Source organism: Phyllobates terribilis, unplaced genomic scaffold (genome assembly GCF_046119375.1).
Source record: "Phyllobates terribilis strain yellow unplaced genomic scaffold, ASM4611937v1 Scaffold_4__5_contigs__length_816908805, whole genome shotgun sequence".
Lineage (NCBI taxonomy): Eukaryota > Metazoa > Chordata > Amphibia > Anura > Dendrobatidae > Phyllobates > Phyllobates terribilis.
The window spans coordinates 584,877,503-584,892,470 of NW_027362764.1; the positions used below are offsets into that span (position 1 = coordinate 584,877,503).

Genomic DNA, 14,968 nt, shown 5'->3' on the forward strand with positions numbered 1-14,968 from the left:
TCAATCAGGCTTTGTGAGCGAAGATTGACTTAAAATTTCATATTTTATTTTATTTGACATGGATTTTCAAAGTAAATATGTAAGTCTCATTAGAACAAATCTGTTTAATAATGTATGTAGTTTATGCGGCTGTGAATTCTGGTGAAAGATACGCTTTAAAGATTTTACAGCCACATCAGACATCTCTGTTTGTGCTGTCAAATGTTTATAAGGACTATTGAAAAAAAGAGCCAAAGCAAAAAGCACGAACCCGACCATTTTTGTATTTTAAATTTGGAAAGCAATAATGACCCTATAAAAAGCGGCAGGGTGTGCGTAACTTTAAAATGTTGCTCTTGCACTGCAGGACTTAAGCCATGGAGATAGAAAATGGCACAAAATCTCAGCACTAGTGTTGAAAGAACATGCTTGGATAAGTGTTATCCAAGCACGCTTGTGTCCTAACTGAGTGTCTTCGGCGTGCTCGAATACTATGTTCGCGTCGCCGCGGCTGCTAGACAAACAGGCAATCCCTAACAAACAGGCAATCCCTGCGTGTGTTGTGGCTGTCGAACAGCTGTGAGACATGCAGCCGCATAGTATTCGAGCACGCCGAAAACACTCGGTTAGGTCATGAGCGCGCTCGGATAACACCTTATCTTAGCATGTTCGCTCCACACTACTCAGCAGCTTTTGACAGCCTATGACTGCAGTACAATACCGGCAGCTGTAAATAGCACCTGTACTGATGGATACAGAAGGACAACCATGAAGAATTTTAAATTCCTATTTCCCTCCAGGTATGTCAAGAATTTTTTCTACTTCTAAAAAGTATTTCCAATAATCAGATTATGGCCCTGATTTATCATTGCATTTGCATCTGTTTTTTTTGTCTAGTTTAGTGCTTTTTTTGTTTCCCCCCAATTCATTATTCTCTTTGCGCCTTTTTTTTTTAAGTCAATTTTATATGTGCTTATTTTTGGTTTTCTACATTGTGAGTTTAGCGATTCTAGATGTTTTTGCCTCATCCGACAAGACGCAAAATTTGGCACATTTTCACTCCACTCCCCTACCAGTGTTTTTGCGCAATGGTTGCTACAAATGATGAATTGGGGCCTATTTTTGAAAATAGCTATTAAAATAAGTCCCTCATGTACAGTATATTCACAATTGTCAGATTAGTTGTAGAAGTTTCTGTGGTTTGCCTATTCATCTAAAGGGGGCTTTCAGAAATTCGCCAAAACAACCCCACTGAGATATACGGAAACGATTGATGCTCTGCCGTGTATGAATATACCCTAATGGAGATCTAATGCTGGGCCATAGGAACGTGTGCCAGTACTAGGTGAAGTAGAAAAAAAATATTCTGCTCAAAGAAAATGTTAGGCTGTGATCAATATCAGTAAATCTTCCGGAAATATCTTCCAACATAAATGAAGACGTAAATAGAATTTATTGGGCACATGTACAACGAAAGGTTGCCCATTATGTTGTAAAAAATATATACCATCAGGTACACCAATTTTGAGAAATCCCCTTGTGCAGAAAACATAGACGACTGTGCATTATATCACGGTGAAAAATAATAGATCATAGAAGACAACCTAGAACGCACCCCAGATTCTCGTAACGGCGTCTTTTGTGTTACAGGTAATAGTAGCAATTTATAAGAAGAAACAAGTAACAATAAACTTTGGGATGGTCTCATGTGAAGGCCCCATAATGTTATAACACAGCTGGAGTCCAGGTGCTATGTTATAATACAAGAACACTGATGAACTGAATGCAGCCTTCCAGAGAACATGCACCTACTTGCAGATCCTTGGCCGCCAGTGGGATCTACAGTCCCTGACAGACGCGGCAGCTGGAATATTACTAATGCATCTGAACTGTTAATGTATGGATGTAGGAACTTCATCATTATCGGGAAGAAATGATCTAAAACTACCGTTAATTGTAAAGGCAGTCAGAGGTTGTGGCTGGATTACAACAGGGATAGTGAGCTGGCCGATGCTATCACAGGATGACATCTACTGAACTGATCAATGACATTTATTAATAAGAGTATGAATCCATCCACCTTATCCACAAGAACGTCCAAGAACCATTGAAATGATCTATATTGTACATGGACACACATGTATACTCCCTGAAGAAAGTAACATTAATAGGTGAAGAACACACATAGATGCCTCCTTTCTGATTGTCCCACATACTCACATTGTTGGCTTGTTCATTCAGGATGTTCTGCTGCTGATTGATACTAAGGGGCATCTGCAGGAACTCTACCCTCTGCTGGGTGCCAAGTGCCCCACATAGCACCAATCCCATTAGGAAGTTTAGCAAGTGAATCATTGTTCTTGTAAGTAATAGTAAAGCTCCTCTTCACAGTTGGGGATCCTCTGTATATTAGTGAGCGCCCATTCTTCACAGTGCAGTTGCCGCTTCACAAAACTGTCATCCACCTTGTCAAATCCTTCTTATACTGCAGCCCTAGTGACTCAGGTATCCAGGCTTGCTACGAGGCTCGCATGGTGCTGAGCTACGCCCCACCTCCCAAACCAATGCGTGAGTCATGTTGTGTAATAAATATGAGTGGCCCCAAGGGCTGACAGTTTAGAATAGTGCAGCGTATCTAAGGTGTGTCTGATAACACTTCACCTCCACCCTGCGAGACTCAGACATTTCTAGACCACTGGGACGGTTAATCTCAGCCTGAGTAATGCAGCAGACAAATAGGATGTATGTGTGATGGATCAGTCAGAGGTGCCGCAGCTTCCTTTGGGCTACATATTTTCGGCATAGCACTGTTACACGAGAGCCGGTTACAGCATTTTAAGAAGCATGCCCCTGCTTGCAGCAGACCTGAATATTCCCCATTCACAGTATTGGCATTTCTGATTAACCTATTCAAATCTGTGAAATATTAGATAAAAGCCAATGACCATTACAATGATATTACCTGTAAGGAACTGAAGTTTGGTCTTTGGTCGAGTTCGTTCCATGCAGATTTCCCATGAGGACATTGGGAAACAGAGAACGACTGATAGATCTATCCCTCTGGGTGTTTTAAAGTACAGAGGTAAACAGTGGTGTAACTTGAAGCTTGTGGGCTCCAATGCAAAAGCTACAACTGGGCCCCAATGATTGCTAGTCTTTAATGGTATTGGTCTTTTCATAGGGTCCAAAGAGACCTTTTGGGCCCCCCCAGGCTCCAGTGCCTGGGTGCGATTGCAACCTCTGCACCTATTATAGTTATACCCCTGGAGGTAAATATATGCAAGTGCACTATATTAGAGCAGTGAAATAAGTTGGGTTGGCTGTGACAAGAAAAGTATTAGGCCTCTCAACCCGGTAATAATGTCCCATCAGTGCTGCATTAAGAAAGCATTAATGTCCTTTAAAAAGTAAAGATGCCCCGAAAGCCTCCCCCCAAAACTAGTAATGCTGCCTATGTGCCACCTTACAGCAAAAAAAAAACCTATTTTATATTCAACTAATTATCTTTTCCTCTGCACACAGATCAGACTGCGCCGGACACGGATGTCTTCTAGGCCTACAGCAGCCTGCGGACTAAATGATGTAGAGCGGTGGGGCAGGGATCCCATGGCTTGATGCTGATGTCCTGTAGGCTTACAGCAGCCTGCAGACTAAATGGGGCAGCACGGTGGCTCAGTGGTTAGCACAGCAGCCTTGCAGCACTGGGGTCCTGGGTTCAAATCCCACCAAGGACAACATCTGGAAGGAGTTTGTATGTTCTCCCCGTGTTTGCGTGGGTTTCCTCCGGGTTCTCTGGTTTCCTCTCACACTCCAAAGACATACTGATAGGGAATATATATTGTGAGCCCCAATGGGTACAGTGCCCATAATGTCTGTAAATTGTCTGAATTGTAAAGCACTGCAGAATATGTTGGCACTATATAAATAAAAAGATTATTAATAGTGTTGAGCAAGTATGTTCTGTTCCAAGTATGCTCAGGCCAAGCTCCAAGTATTTACAGCTGCTCGGTGATATGTTTGAATCACTCCCATGTGCATGATTTGCAACTGTTTTACAGCTTTATTACATGTGAGAAATGCAAAAGAAACAATTAGTGTTGAGCGAGTATGTTCTGTTCCGAGTATGCTCGTGCCGAGCTCCGAGTATTTACAGCTGCTCGGTGATATGGTTGAATCGCTCCCGTGTGCATGATTTGCAACTGTTTGACAGCTTTATTACATGTGAGGAATGTGTAAGAAATATACATTCCTTACATGTACTAAAACTATCAAACAGTTGCAAATTATGCACACGGGAGCGATTCAACCATATCACCGAGCAGCTGTAAATACTCGGAGCTCGGCCCGAGCATACTCGGCGAAAGGGTTAATAGAACATACTCGCTCAACACTAATTATTAAATGATGCAGAGCGGTTGCAGGAATCCTATGGCTTGAGACTGATGTCCTGTAGGCCTACAGTAGCCTGCTGACTAAATGATGTAGGGCAGTGGGGCAGGGATCCTATGGCTTGACACTGATACAGTTCAAAGTGGTTCTCGCCCTGATATCCAGGGCACTATTTCTGCAGTTCTTCAGAAAAAAGCATGTTTGCAGCTGCCAGCAGCCCTCTTCAAAGCTTTAGTGTTAGGTGCCCAGAGGCGAGAGAGCATTACCTTTGGGTAAGTAATCAATGTAAGATCACATAATAAAGATGGGCTACAAAAGTAAAAAAATCCCTTTAAAAACAAATTCTGTTACTTACCTGGCCACGCAGGTATTCCATTTGCATTTATAGAAAAGCTTTGGTTCGTACCACAGCATCTGATGAAGCACCAAACCATTTTCCATATGATGCTAGGGGTTCGGTATTTCGGCCCTGAACGAGTCATAGGTAGTGTTGTGCGAGTATGTTCTATTAACCCTTTTGGCGAGTATGCTCGGGCCGAGCATTTACAGCTGCTCGGTGATATGGTTGAATCGCTCCCGTGTGCATGATTTGCAACTGTTTGACAGTTTTATTACATGTGAGGAATGATTGTTTCTTACACATTCCTCACATGTAATAAAGCGGTCAAACAGTTGCAAATCATGCACACGGGAGGGATTCAAACATATCACCGAGCAGCTGTAACTACTCGGAGCTCAGCCCGAGCATACTCGCTCAATACTAGTCATAGGTAAAACCACTACTCTTTACTTTGGATCGACCTGCCTTCTAGTTTTAGAGTCTGCTCACATTTTCTTCAGGCTACCTCCTTCTAGATAAAGAAGAGTGGCTCATCTGGGAAAGCACTCAGAGAATCCGACAAGCAATGAACTTTACATGTTGGTGCTGACTTTCAGGCCACGTTCACCTGTTCAGTATTTGGTCAGTGTTTTACATCAGTATTTGTAATCCAAAACCAGGAGTGGAACAATCAGAGGAAAAGTATAATAGAAACATGTCACCGCTTCTGCATTTTTCACTCCTGGTTTTGGCTTACAAATAGTGATGTAAAATACTGACCAAATACTGAACGTGTGAACGTGGCCTCATACAATGGTTCATTACACAAGTTGTTAATGTTTCACCTTTACAGTCAGCATGTGCAAAAAATAAACCGATTTGAAGGAAAAAACATTTGCGATTTAGACATGTTTTATATCACACAGCATAATAACAGTAGTGTAGATACACACTAAATATGCTCCAATATGTCGATCGACTTTGGTCCATGTATCTACATGTGAAGACAACTGAACCATTATTGTTATTATTATTATTAGAAGTGTACAGTGGGATATATAAAGCGGGTATAAATCACAACCATGGTCCTAGAAGCATAAAGCTGGAGCGCTGTACATTATGTACTGTATGAAGTCAATCGTTTCACTGCTGCAGGTCCAAAGGTGATATTGTCAAGGTTTGAACTTGTCTGCTGAAAGCATTCGGAGGCACACCCACATCCCACTCCCAACTTTAGTTACTGTGTGCTAAAATCTCAACTATAGAGGCAAAGATTTTACAGTGTTTTCTATTCTAGTCACAATTGTATGTTCTGTATAGAGAAAGATCATTTAGATTATTGGGAAATGGAATTTCTAACATTTCTCCATGAAAAATTATTTCATTCATGGCTTATGCTGTGCAATGCAAATGCTCAGCTACAGAGACATGTACAATAACTTTGTGTATAGAAAAGGTTACAATATACTCACTGTATTTTATGTTCAGTCTAAAATGTTATATTTTGATGGATGATTGGTATAAAAACTTTCTAGAGACTGTAACCAGCAATTTTGTGTCTCCCTAAGATCATAACCAGAGTAGAGAATTCATCATTGAACAATTGTAACATAGAAAAGGGTTATCCCATAAACAGAATATGTGAAAAGTAGATGGCTGGTGGGTGTCCGACAAGTGGGACCATGACCAATTGCGGAAATGGGGTTCTACAGTCTTGCGTTAATGGCGCTCCTATAGACAGCAAATGGAGTAGTGTTCATACATAAGCACTATCACTTAAGTCACAAGGGAGGGGGGGGGCAGTGGACCTGGGACCACCGTTCTCATGATTGGTGGAAGTCCCAGCAGTCTGTCATCAACATTATCATACATTTACAAATATGTTGGTCTACAGCTACATAGCTATGTCACAGGCTACCATATTCTGCACCAGAAACCTGACAGAATGGAAGCCAAGTGAAGACAACATGGAAATCATACTGAAATCAATAGGGTTAGTCACAGAAATGTTTGTTATGCATTATAAAACCCCACAATGAAATAATAAAAATAGAGATACTACAGTGCTGTATTTGTCACTGTTATCAGTAACTTGATATTGTTACATCCAGAACAAAAGGTGCAAATGAAAAGTTTATTTGGGTGCCAACAGGACCATAGCATAAGATAAAGAACTAGACTATCGAAAAACATACCTGGCATGAATCACCTGTGTATTCTGGTGGGCAGGCACATATCTCTACATTCAGTGCTACACGTCCACTTCCTGACAGGGTGATGTCCTCCAGCCCAACCTCTCCAAGGGTGAGGCGCTGAGTCTCAGTGAAGTACAGGGCTCGGATGTGCAAGCTTTCCAGTCTGGACAAGATCATCATCAGTTCTTCTCGAGATACCAGGCTGTTGCTACTTGCATGCCGGAAGTTGCTCTATATAGTAACAGCAGCATATTAACAATGAATTACTGAAGAAAGGATGTTTCATCCATAAAGAAGAATTAACATTCTTTCATTCCTAAATAATTTACCAAATCTTAACGTCCATGCTTGCAATGTTCAAAAATGTGCGAATCTCCACTCTCGAATAGCTCCATGTCTTTCTTTTTCTGTTAAAAAGTTTATTTCACAATGACAACCCCAGTCCACATTCCCCACAAATGTAAATGAACAATTCCCGCTACTATGAGCCAGAGAGGAATGCTTCCAGTAAAGAGTGATTCTTGGCCTGGCAATCTTGAGTTCTAAATATGTATTAATAGTCGTCATCTTGTGGCATTTGCTTAGTGAATGGGGGCTATCGACACGGAGATATACAGTGGCGACCAAAAGTTTTCCTTTTTTTTTTAAAAGTGTGATTACTTCTGTCTGATTGTTGTGATGCCATTTTCCTGGTGATTTTTAGTAAACCGGAAGCAAATGATTGTCAGCTATAAGGATGAAAATTGTGTTTGACATTGTTTTATCCCTTTATGTGTTAGTTTTCAACATTTGCTGGACCAAATGTTTTGCATATTTTGTCATGAATGGTCGAATTTTGCCTATTTTTTTTATGTGTGTGTTTTTAGGTTAAAACATGGCAAAGACAAAGCCAAATTTATCACCAGATGTCAGGGAGCTTATTATTCTGAGGGTAAAGTCAGGCAAAATCCTAAAGAGGAGCTATGGAATTCAACTGTCCTCAGAGTCAAGTATCATATATATTAAAGAAAGAAAAAGAAGGTTATGGAACAGCTGACAAGCCTAGAAGTGGACGACCATGGAAAACTTACTCCAGAGTTGATCACATTATTAAGAAAAAAGTCAATATCTGATGTCCATAAAAGTGCTGTACAGATTTCACAAGAAATGAACGAAGAATATGGGGTCAAAGTGAGTCGCCAAACTGTGGTGTAACGGCTAAGAGCAGTAGGGTTGAATGCACGAGTTCCAGACAAGAAGCCTTTCATCTCTGCAAAGAACCGGAAGGTCCGACTTGAGTTTGCCAAAGAACACAGGCAATGGAAAGAGACAGATTGGTCTAAGGTGTTCTGGTCGGATGAATCCAAGTTCAATCTGTTTGGTAGTGATGGCAAGAACTATATATACCAATTGGAAAACATAATAATGTAAGGTGCCAAACACCTACAGTGAAACATGGTGGTGGCAATGTTATGGTTTGGGGCTGCTTGTCTGCATCTGCCATTGGCCCTCTGGATAGAATTGATGGAAATATGAATGCTACCATGTACAAGGATATACTGGAGAATGTAATGCTGCCACATGGTAAAACCAAAGTAAGCAGGGGATGGAAATTCCAGCAAGACAATGATCCTAAGCACACATCCAATTTAGACAAAAATTGGTTAGCAAAGAAAAATGTTCGCCTGCTGTAATGGCCAAGCCAATCACCTGATTTACACCCTATAGAGCACGTTTGGGTTGTGTTAGGGCGATGAGTTGGAGCCCGTACCCATAGCAATAAAGATGAATTATTTGCAGATTTGCAAATGGAATGGAGCAAGATCCCTCAAGATGTCTTGAATACCCGAGTGGCTTCAATGCCCCATCGGTGTGGTGCAGTAATTAAAGAAAGAGGTTATGCTACAAAATACTAAGTTACTGCATTATAAACAATGAATGACTTTCTATGTTGTGATCAATAAATAGTATATGCAAAACTTTTCGTTGCCACTGTATGTGAGGGAATACTCCCAAAGTATACCACAGACGTGTAGAAACAAAAGAGCTATGACTAGAGTCTAATATAGCACCAGAAAAGCTTCCTGCGCCTCCTAAAAGGCATAAGTAGAAGATAAGAGGCTTAATTGGCCAAACCAATACATTACATTTAAATCCATAAATTGTTTGGTTTTTGCTGAAGGCTACATTCACACTTGGTTTTTTACATTGTGTTTGTCTGTTCCGTTTTGAGGAACAGACAAATGGACAAATAGAATAAAACAATAAATGCTAAGCAGTGTTTACACTTTAAAATCCGTTTATCTATTTGAGGAACAGACAAACAAAATATTTTTTAAAACATGAACCAGTTTCATTGATGCAAATCGAAGTAGAGGGATCACAATGATTTTTATGGGGTCTGTCTGGGTTCTAGTATGTGTCCTTTTTTAGACCAGAAGAAGTGCGGCCTGCACCTTACATTCTAAAAACTGATGGATCCCATAATAATCAATTCAAATCCTTAAATGGATTGTAAAATGGAGGTATGAACATAGCCTAACATGTATAGTCACAATTATAATTTGTATAAGTTGTAATAAACATTTTAAAAAATTCTCTTTTGCACCCAGACATTCCAAATAACGGAACCAAAGAGTCAGAGGCTTCAGGGATCATGAACTTTGGCCATTTCCCAAGCACATAAATAGGTTTCTTTGGGGCATGAGGGTCCCATTCTTCTAGACTCCACTTATTTAATGCTATGAGGCTCAGTTTATCAAAGGTTTTGAGCCAGTATTCTGGAGTAAAAAGCTTTGAGAAGTCACAAAATTTGCGACTTTTGGCGTTCTCACACCATTTTAAGTAGTCGGAGCTGTGACGGGGTGGGGATGGCATAAAATTCATGACGAGCAGTGGCATTCACTATGTCACAAATTGTATTCCAGCAGGGACTGAAGTAGGATTTGTGGTGAAGCGCACAAGAATGCTGCAAATGCATCAGACATGCCACTTGTTCAAAGCTCCAGATTCAATAAGAGGCTTATTCCTTTTAATGAATCAGGAGCGTCTGACTCCCACATGCCCCCTCATCAAGACCAGCGTGAACAATGAATCGGGCCCACCGAGGGGGCACAATTACATCAGATGCTCCTGATTCGTGAAGAGGTGCAGGCTTGTTCATGAATCTGGACTGTCTGATGAGTGACGTGTGCCCCTTCCCGCCCTGGATTCGCTCATTTTGGAGAATCTGGAAGAAACAAGCATGATAACGCCAAAAGTTGCAAAATTTTTGCAGAACTGCAAGTTGTGCCAAATTTTTATGACTTTTTAAACCGATTTATGCTAGAATTCTGGTGAAATTGCTTAGATGAATAAGAGCCTTTGTGTCTAAATGGTCACTCAGAAAATTCTAAAACTGAAGGAAAATAAACCTTTCCTGGAAGGATTATAAACGGCACCACTAACATATCTGTTGGCTAAATGAAATTACTAGATGAAGTTAGAAGCCAGTCCTGGCTACTCTAAGAGAAAGGGTTCCCTCACACTAGCGTACATTCTCTCATGCAAGAGAATCGGGCCAATTATACCAATGACACTCGGCTCAAGCTCTGTCAGAGTTTGAGCCAAGTGTTATCTTAGTGTGATCAGATTCCCTCGCATGAGAGAATCGTATCACAGGTGTGGAGAAGATGGAGAACTTAATTTCTCCATCTTCTCCATTGTCTCTGTGAGAGTACATCAGACTGCATTCTGATGACATCCGAGTGTAGTCCAATGTTTCACACGCACCCATAGACTTGTATGGGTGCGCGTGACTCGATCATCAGAGGCATTCACAGCATGCTGCGATTGTTTTCTCATCCCAAATTGGCATGAGAAAATAATCAGAGATCTGCACTGCCCCTTAGTATAGCATTGGGCCGAGTGGAGTTCACTTTAATACTAAACCAGCAATCTTACAGGTGTTATGACCAGGTTTATATTATTTTAAAATATCTGATATATTGCAACATACTAATAAATATTTTTCAAACATTTTAACAAATCCATACTAGCAAATATCTGGTACAAGTTCTGTCACGTTCTCATTCTAAGTACATTGAGACATGATCCTGTATGCGTCGTATGGGTGAGACAGCTTTGCTTATTTTTCACATTCCACGTGTAATTTTGCAATGTCACCTTTTATACATGATCCTCAATAGACAACATCCCTATACATAGATACATGTGACTATATAAATAGATAGAAATAATATTCATGACCATCTTACCTCTACAAGCTGAACACGTCCATAGTGTTGTCTATCAGGTAATGGATTATTTGGATCCACATAAACAACTGTCATTTGTCTTCCCTAGAAAAATACATTTTTTTATATTTTTTTTATTAAACACACAGAAAGTCTAAGCAATAAAATAAACCTGTCATGTTCAGAAATGCTGTATACCTGCAGCTAGTGTTAAGCTTCTGGTAAATAGCATGAAAACCATGTTATGCTGCCTCACTGGAGCAGCAGCTCCACGGAGAAAATGAGCTTCTATACTTGGCTTTCAGTCTTCGGTGCAGGGCCAGTTACAGTAACTGCCCACTATTTTATGAGCGGTGGCCATAATCACTCCCAGGTCCTCTGATTGACAGTCTGCTCTGCACCGTGTATGTGCTTTCAATAAAGCTGCTTTGCTTTTATACTTTTTGTTTTGTCAAAGCCAAAACGCATGTGCATTTTTTTGAGATCTAATGCAATTCCATGGAGAAATTCGGCACATAAAACTCAGCATACCCGCAAGAGAAATTGGCATGCTGCGGATTGGAAGCACGCACCGCAGGTCAGTTAGGGCAGGAGATTTCTATAAATACCATCCAGTTCTTTGGTAGAACTGTAAGACGCTGCGTTTTTGGTGGGTCAAAAACTCACCAAAAACTTATGGTGGGCACAAAGTCTAAGGCCTCATTCATATGTCCGTGTGTAAACACGTAAGTGAAAAAATGGTACCAGTGTCATCAGTGTTTTGGATCAGTGTGTCAACATTGTTTGGTCCGTGTGTCCATTTTTACAATCAGTGTCTCATCAATTTATCCGTTTTTACCTTCTGTGTGTCATTTGTGTATCCATTTTTACCTTAAGTGTGTCATCAGTGTATCCTTTTTTACCATCAGTGTAACATCAGTGTTTGGTCCGTGTGTCCATTTTTACCATCAGCGTGTCATCAGTGTTTAGACCGTGTGTCCATTTTTACCATCAGCGTGTCATCAGTGTTTAGTCTGTGTGTCCTTTTTTACCATCAGTGTGTCATCAGTGTTTAGTCTGTATGTCCATTTTTACCATCAGCGTGTCATCAGTGTTTAGTCTGTGTGTCCATTTTTACCATCAGCGTGTCATCAGTGTTTAGTCTGTGTGTCCTTTTTTACCATCAGTGTGTCATCAGTGTTTAGTCCGTGTGTCCATTTTTACCATCAGCGTGTCATCAGTGTTTAGTCCGTGTGTCCATTATTACCATCAGCGTGTCATCAGTGTTTAGTCTGTGTGTCCTTTTTTACCATCAGCGTGTCATCAGTGTTTAGTCTGTATGTCCATTTTTACCATCAGCGTGTCATCAGTGTTTAGTCTGTGTGTCCATTTTTACCATCAGCGTGTCATCAGTGTTTAGTCTGTGTGTCCTTTTTTACCATCAGCGTGTCATCAGTGTTTGGTCTGTGTGTCCATTATTACCATCAGCGTGTCATCAGTGTTTAGTCTGTGTGTCCTTTTTTACCATCAGCGTGTCATCAGTGTTTGGTCTGTGTGTCCATTATTACCATCAGCGTGTCATCAGTGTTTAGTCTGTGTGTCCTTTTTTACCATCAGTGTGTCATCAGTGTTTAGTCTGTATGTCCATTTTTACCATCAGCGTGTCATCAGTGTTTAGTCTGTATGTCCATTTTTACCATCAGCGTGTCATCAGTGTTTAGTCTGTGTGTCCATTTTTACCATCAGCGTGTCATCAGTGTTTAGTCTGTGTGTCCTTTTTTACCATCAGCGTGTCATCAGTGTTTGGTCTGTGTGTCCATTATTACCATCAGCGTGTCATCAGTGTTTAGTCTGTGTGTCCTTTTTTACCATCAGCGTGTCATCAGTGTTTGGTCTGTGTGTCCATTATTACCATCAGCGTGTCATCAGTGTTTAGTCTGTGTGTCCTTTTTTACCATCAGTGTGTCATCAGTGTTTAGTCTGTATGTCCATTTTTACCATCAGCGTGTCATCAGTGTTTAGTCTGTATGTCCATTTTTACCATCAGTGTGTCATCAGTGTTTAGTCTGTGTGTCCTTTTTTACCATCAGCGTGTCATCAGTGTTTAGTCTGTGTGTCCTTTTTTACCATCAGTGTGTCATCAGTGTTTAGTCCGTGTGTCCATTTTTACCATCAGCGTGTCATCAGTGTTTAGTCTGTGTGTCCTTTTTTACCATCAATGTGTCATCAGTGTTTGGTTTGTGTGTCCATTTTTACCATCAGCGTGTCATCAGTGTTTGGTTTGTGTGTCCATTTTTACCATCAGTGTGTCATCAGTGTTTAGTCCGTGTGTCCATTTTTACCATCAGTGTGTCATCAGTGTTTAGTCTGTGTGTCCATTTTTACCATCAGCGTGTCATCAGTGTTTAGTCTGTGTGTCCATTTTTACCATCAGCGTGTCATCAGTGTTTAGTCCGTGTGTCCATTATTACCATCAGCGTGTCATCAGTGTTTAGTCTGTGTGTCCATTTTTACCATCAGCGTGTCATCAGTGTTTGGTCTGTGTGTCCATTATTACCATCAGCGTGTCATCAGTGTTTAGTCTGTGTGTCCATTATTACCATCAGCGTGTCATCAGTGTTTAGTCTGTGTGTCCATTATTACCATCAGCGTGTCATCAGTGTTTAGTCTGTGTGTCCATTTTTACCATCAGCGTGTCATCAGTGTTTAGTCTGTGTGTCCTTTTTTACCATCAGTGTGTCATCAGTGTTTAGTCCGTGTGTCCATTTTTACCATCAGCGTGTCATCAGTGTTTAGTCTGTGTGTCCTTTTTTACCATCAATGTGTCATCAGTGTTTGGTTTGTGTGTCCATTTTTACCATCAGCGTGTCATCAGTGTTTAGTCTGTGTGTCCTTTTTTACCATCAATGTGTCATCAGTGTTTGGTTTGTGTGTCCATTTTTACCATTAGTGTGTCATCAGTGTTTAGTCCGTGTGTCCATTTTTACCATCAGTGTGTCATCAGTGTTTAGTCTGTGTGTCCATTTTTACCATCAGCGTGTCATCAGTGTTTAGTCCGTGTGTCCATTTTTACCATCAGTGTGTCATCAGTGTTTAGTCTGTGTGTCCTTTTTTACCATCAGCGTGTCATCAGTGTTTAGTCCGTGTGTCCATTTTTACCATCAGTGTGTCATCAGTGTTTAGTCTGTGTGTCCATTATTACCATCAGTGTGTCATCAGTGTTTAGTCTGTGTGTCCATTTTTACCATCAGCGTGTCATCAGTGTTTAGTCCGTGTGTCCATTTTTACCATCAGTGTGTCATCAGTGTTTAGTCTGTGTGTCCTTTTTTACCATCAGCATGTCATCAGTGTTTAGTCTGTGTGTCCTTTTTTACCATCAGCGTGTCATCAGTGTTTAGTCCGTGTGTCCATTTTTACCATCAATGTGTCATCAGTGTTTTTTATAGATGGATAAATAAATAGCTTCTATTATACTCTGCAAAGTTAAATACATACAGCACACAGATTTTTGTTTTTTATGTTTCTGCCCCTTTAAATGTGTGCAGGAATGTGACCATTCTGTTAGAGAAGGAAAGATGTGAGAGATTCAACACATTCTTGTACAATATCCCCAGTTATCCGCAGTACTGACTATCAGTCAACAGAGACTTTCAGGATTCTAGGTGACCGGCTGGAGGAGGTGCCCGCAGCATTCACCTTGTTTATCCCTCTCTGGTGGTGGGATTCACTTGTACACTGCTTCTTGCACCTCATGCAGTCTGCATGTAACCTATTATCACCCGGTCAAGGCTAATGAAGTGTGAAATGGCAGCAAATATGGCTGAGCAAGAATGTTTAGAATGCCTCATCCATAATAGTGTCTGACAGCCTGCAGCCGCTAATGGCAGAGCGCT

General features: G+C 40.8%; 1 protein-coding gene across 1 annotated transcript in view; it reads right to left on the reverse strand.

Annotated features, from left to right (window-relative positions):
- Nucleotides 1–14,968, reverse strand: part of LAMA3 (laminin subunit alpha 3) — a 244,789-nt gene that overhangs the window by 48,555 nt on the left and 181,266 nt on the right. Inside the window, exons 39-40 of the mRNA XM_073679182.1 lie at nt 11,118–11,201; nt 6,883–7,113 (exon numbers count right to left, since the gene is read on the reverse strand). Coding sequence (XP_073535283.1) covers nt 6,883–7,113; nt 11,118–11,201 — 315 coding nt within the window. The remainder of the gene's footprint in view (nt 1–6,882; nt 7,114–11,117; nt 11,202–14,968) is intronic.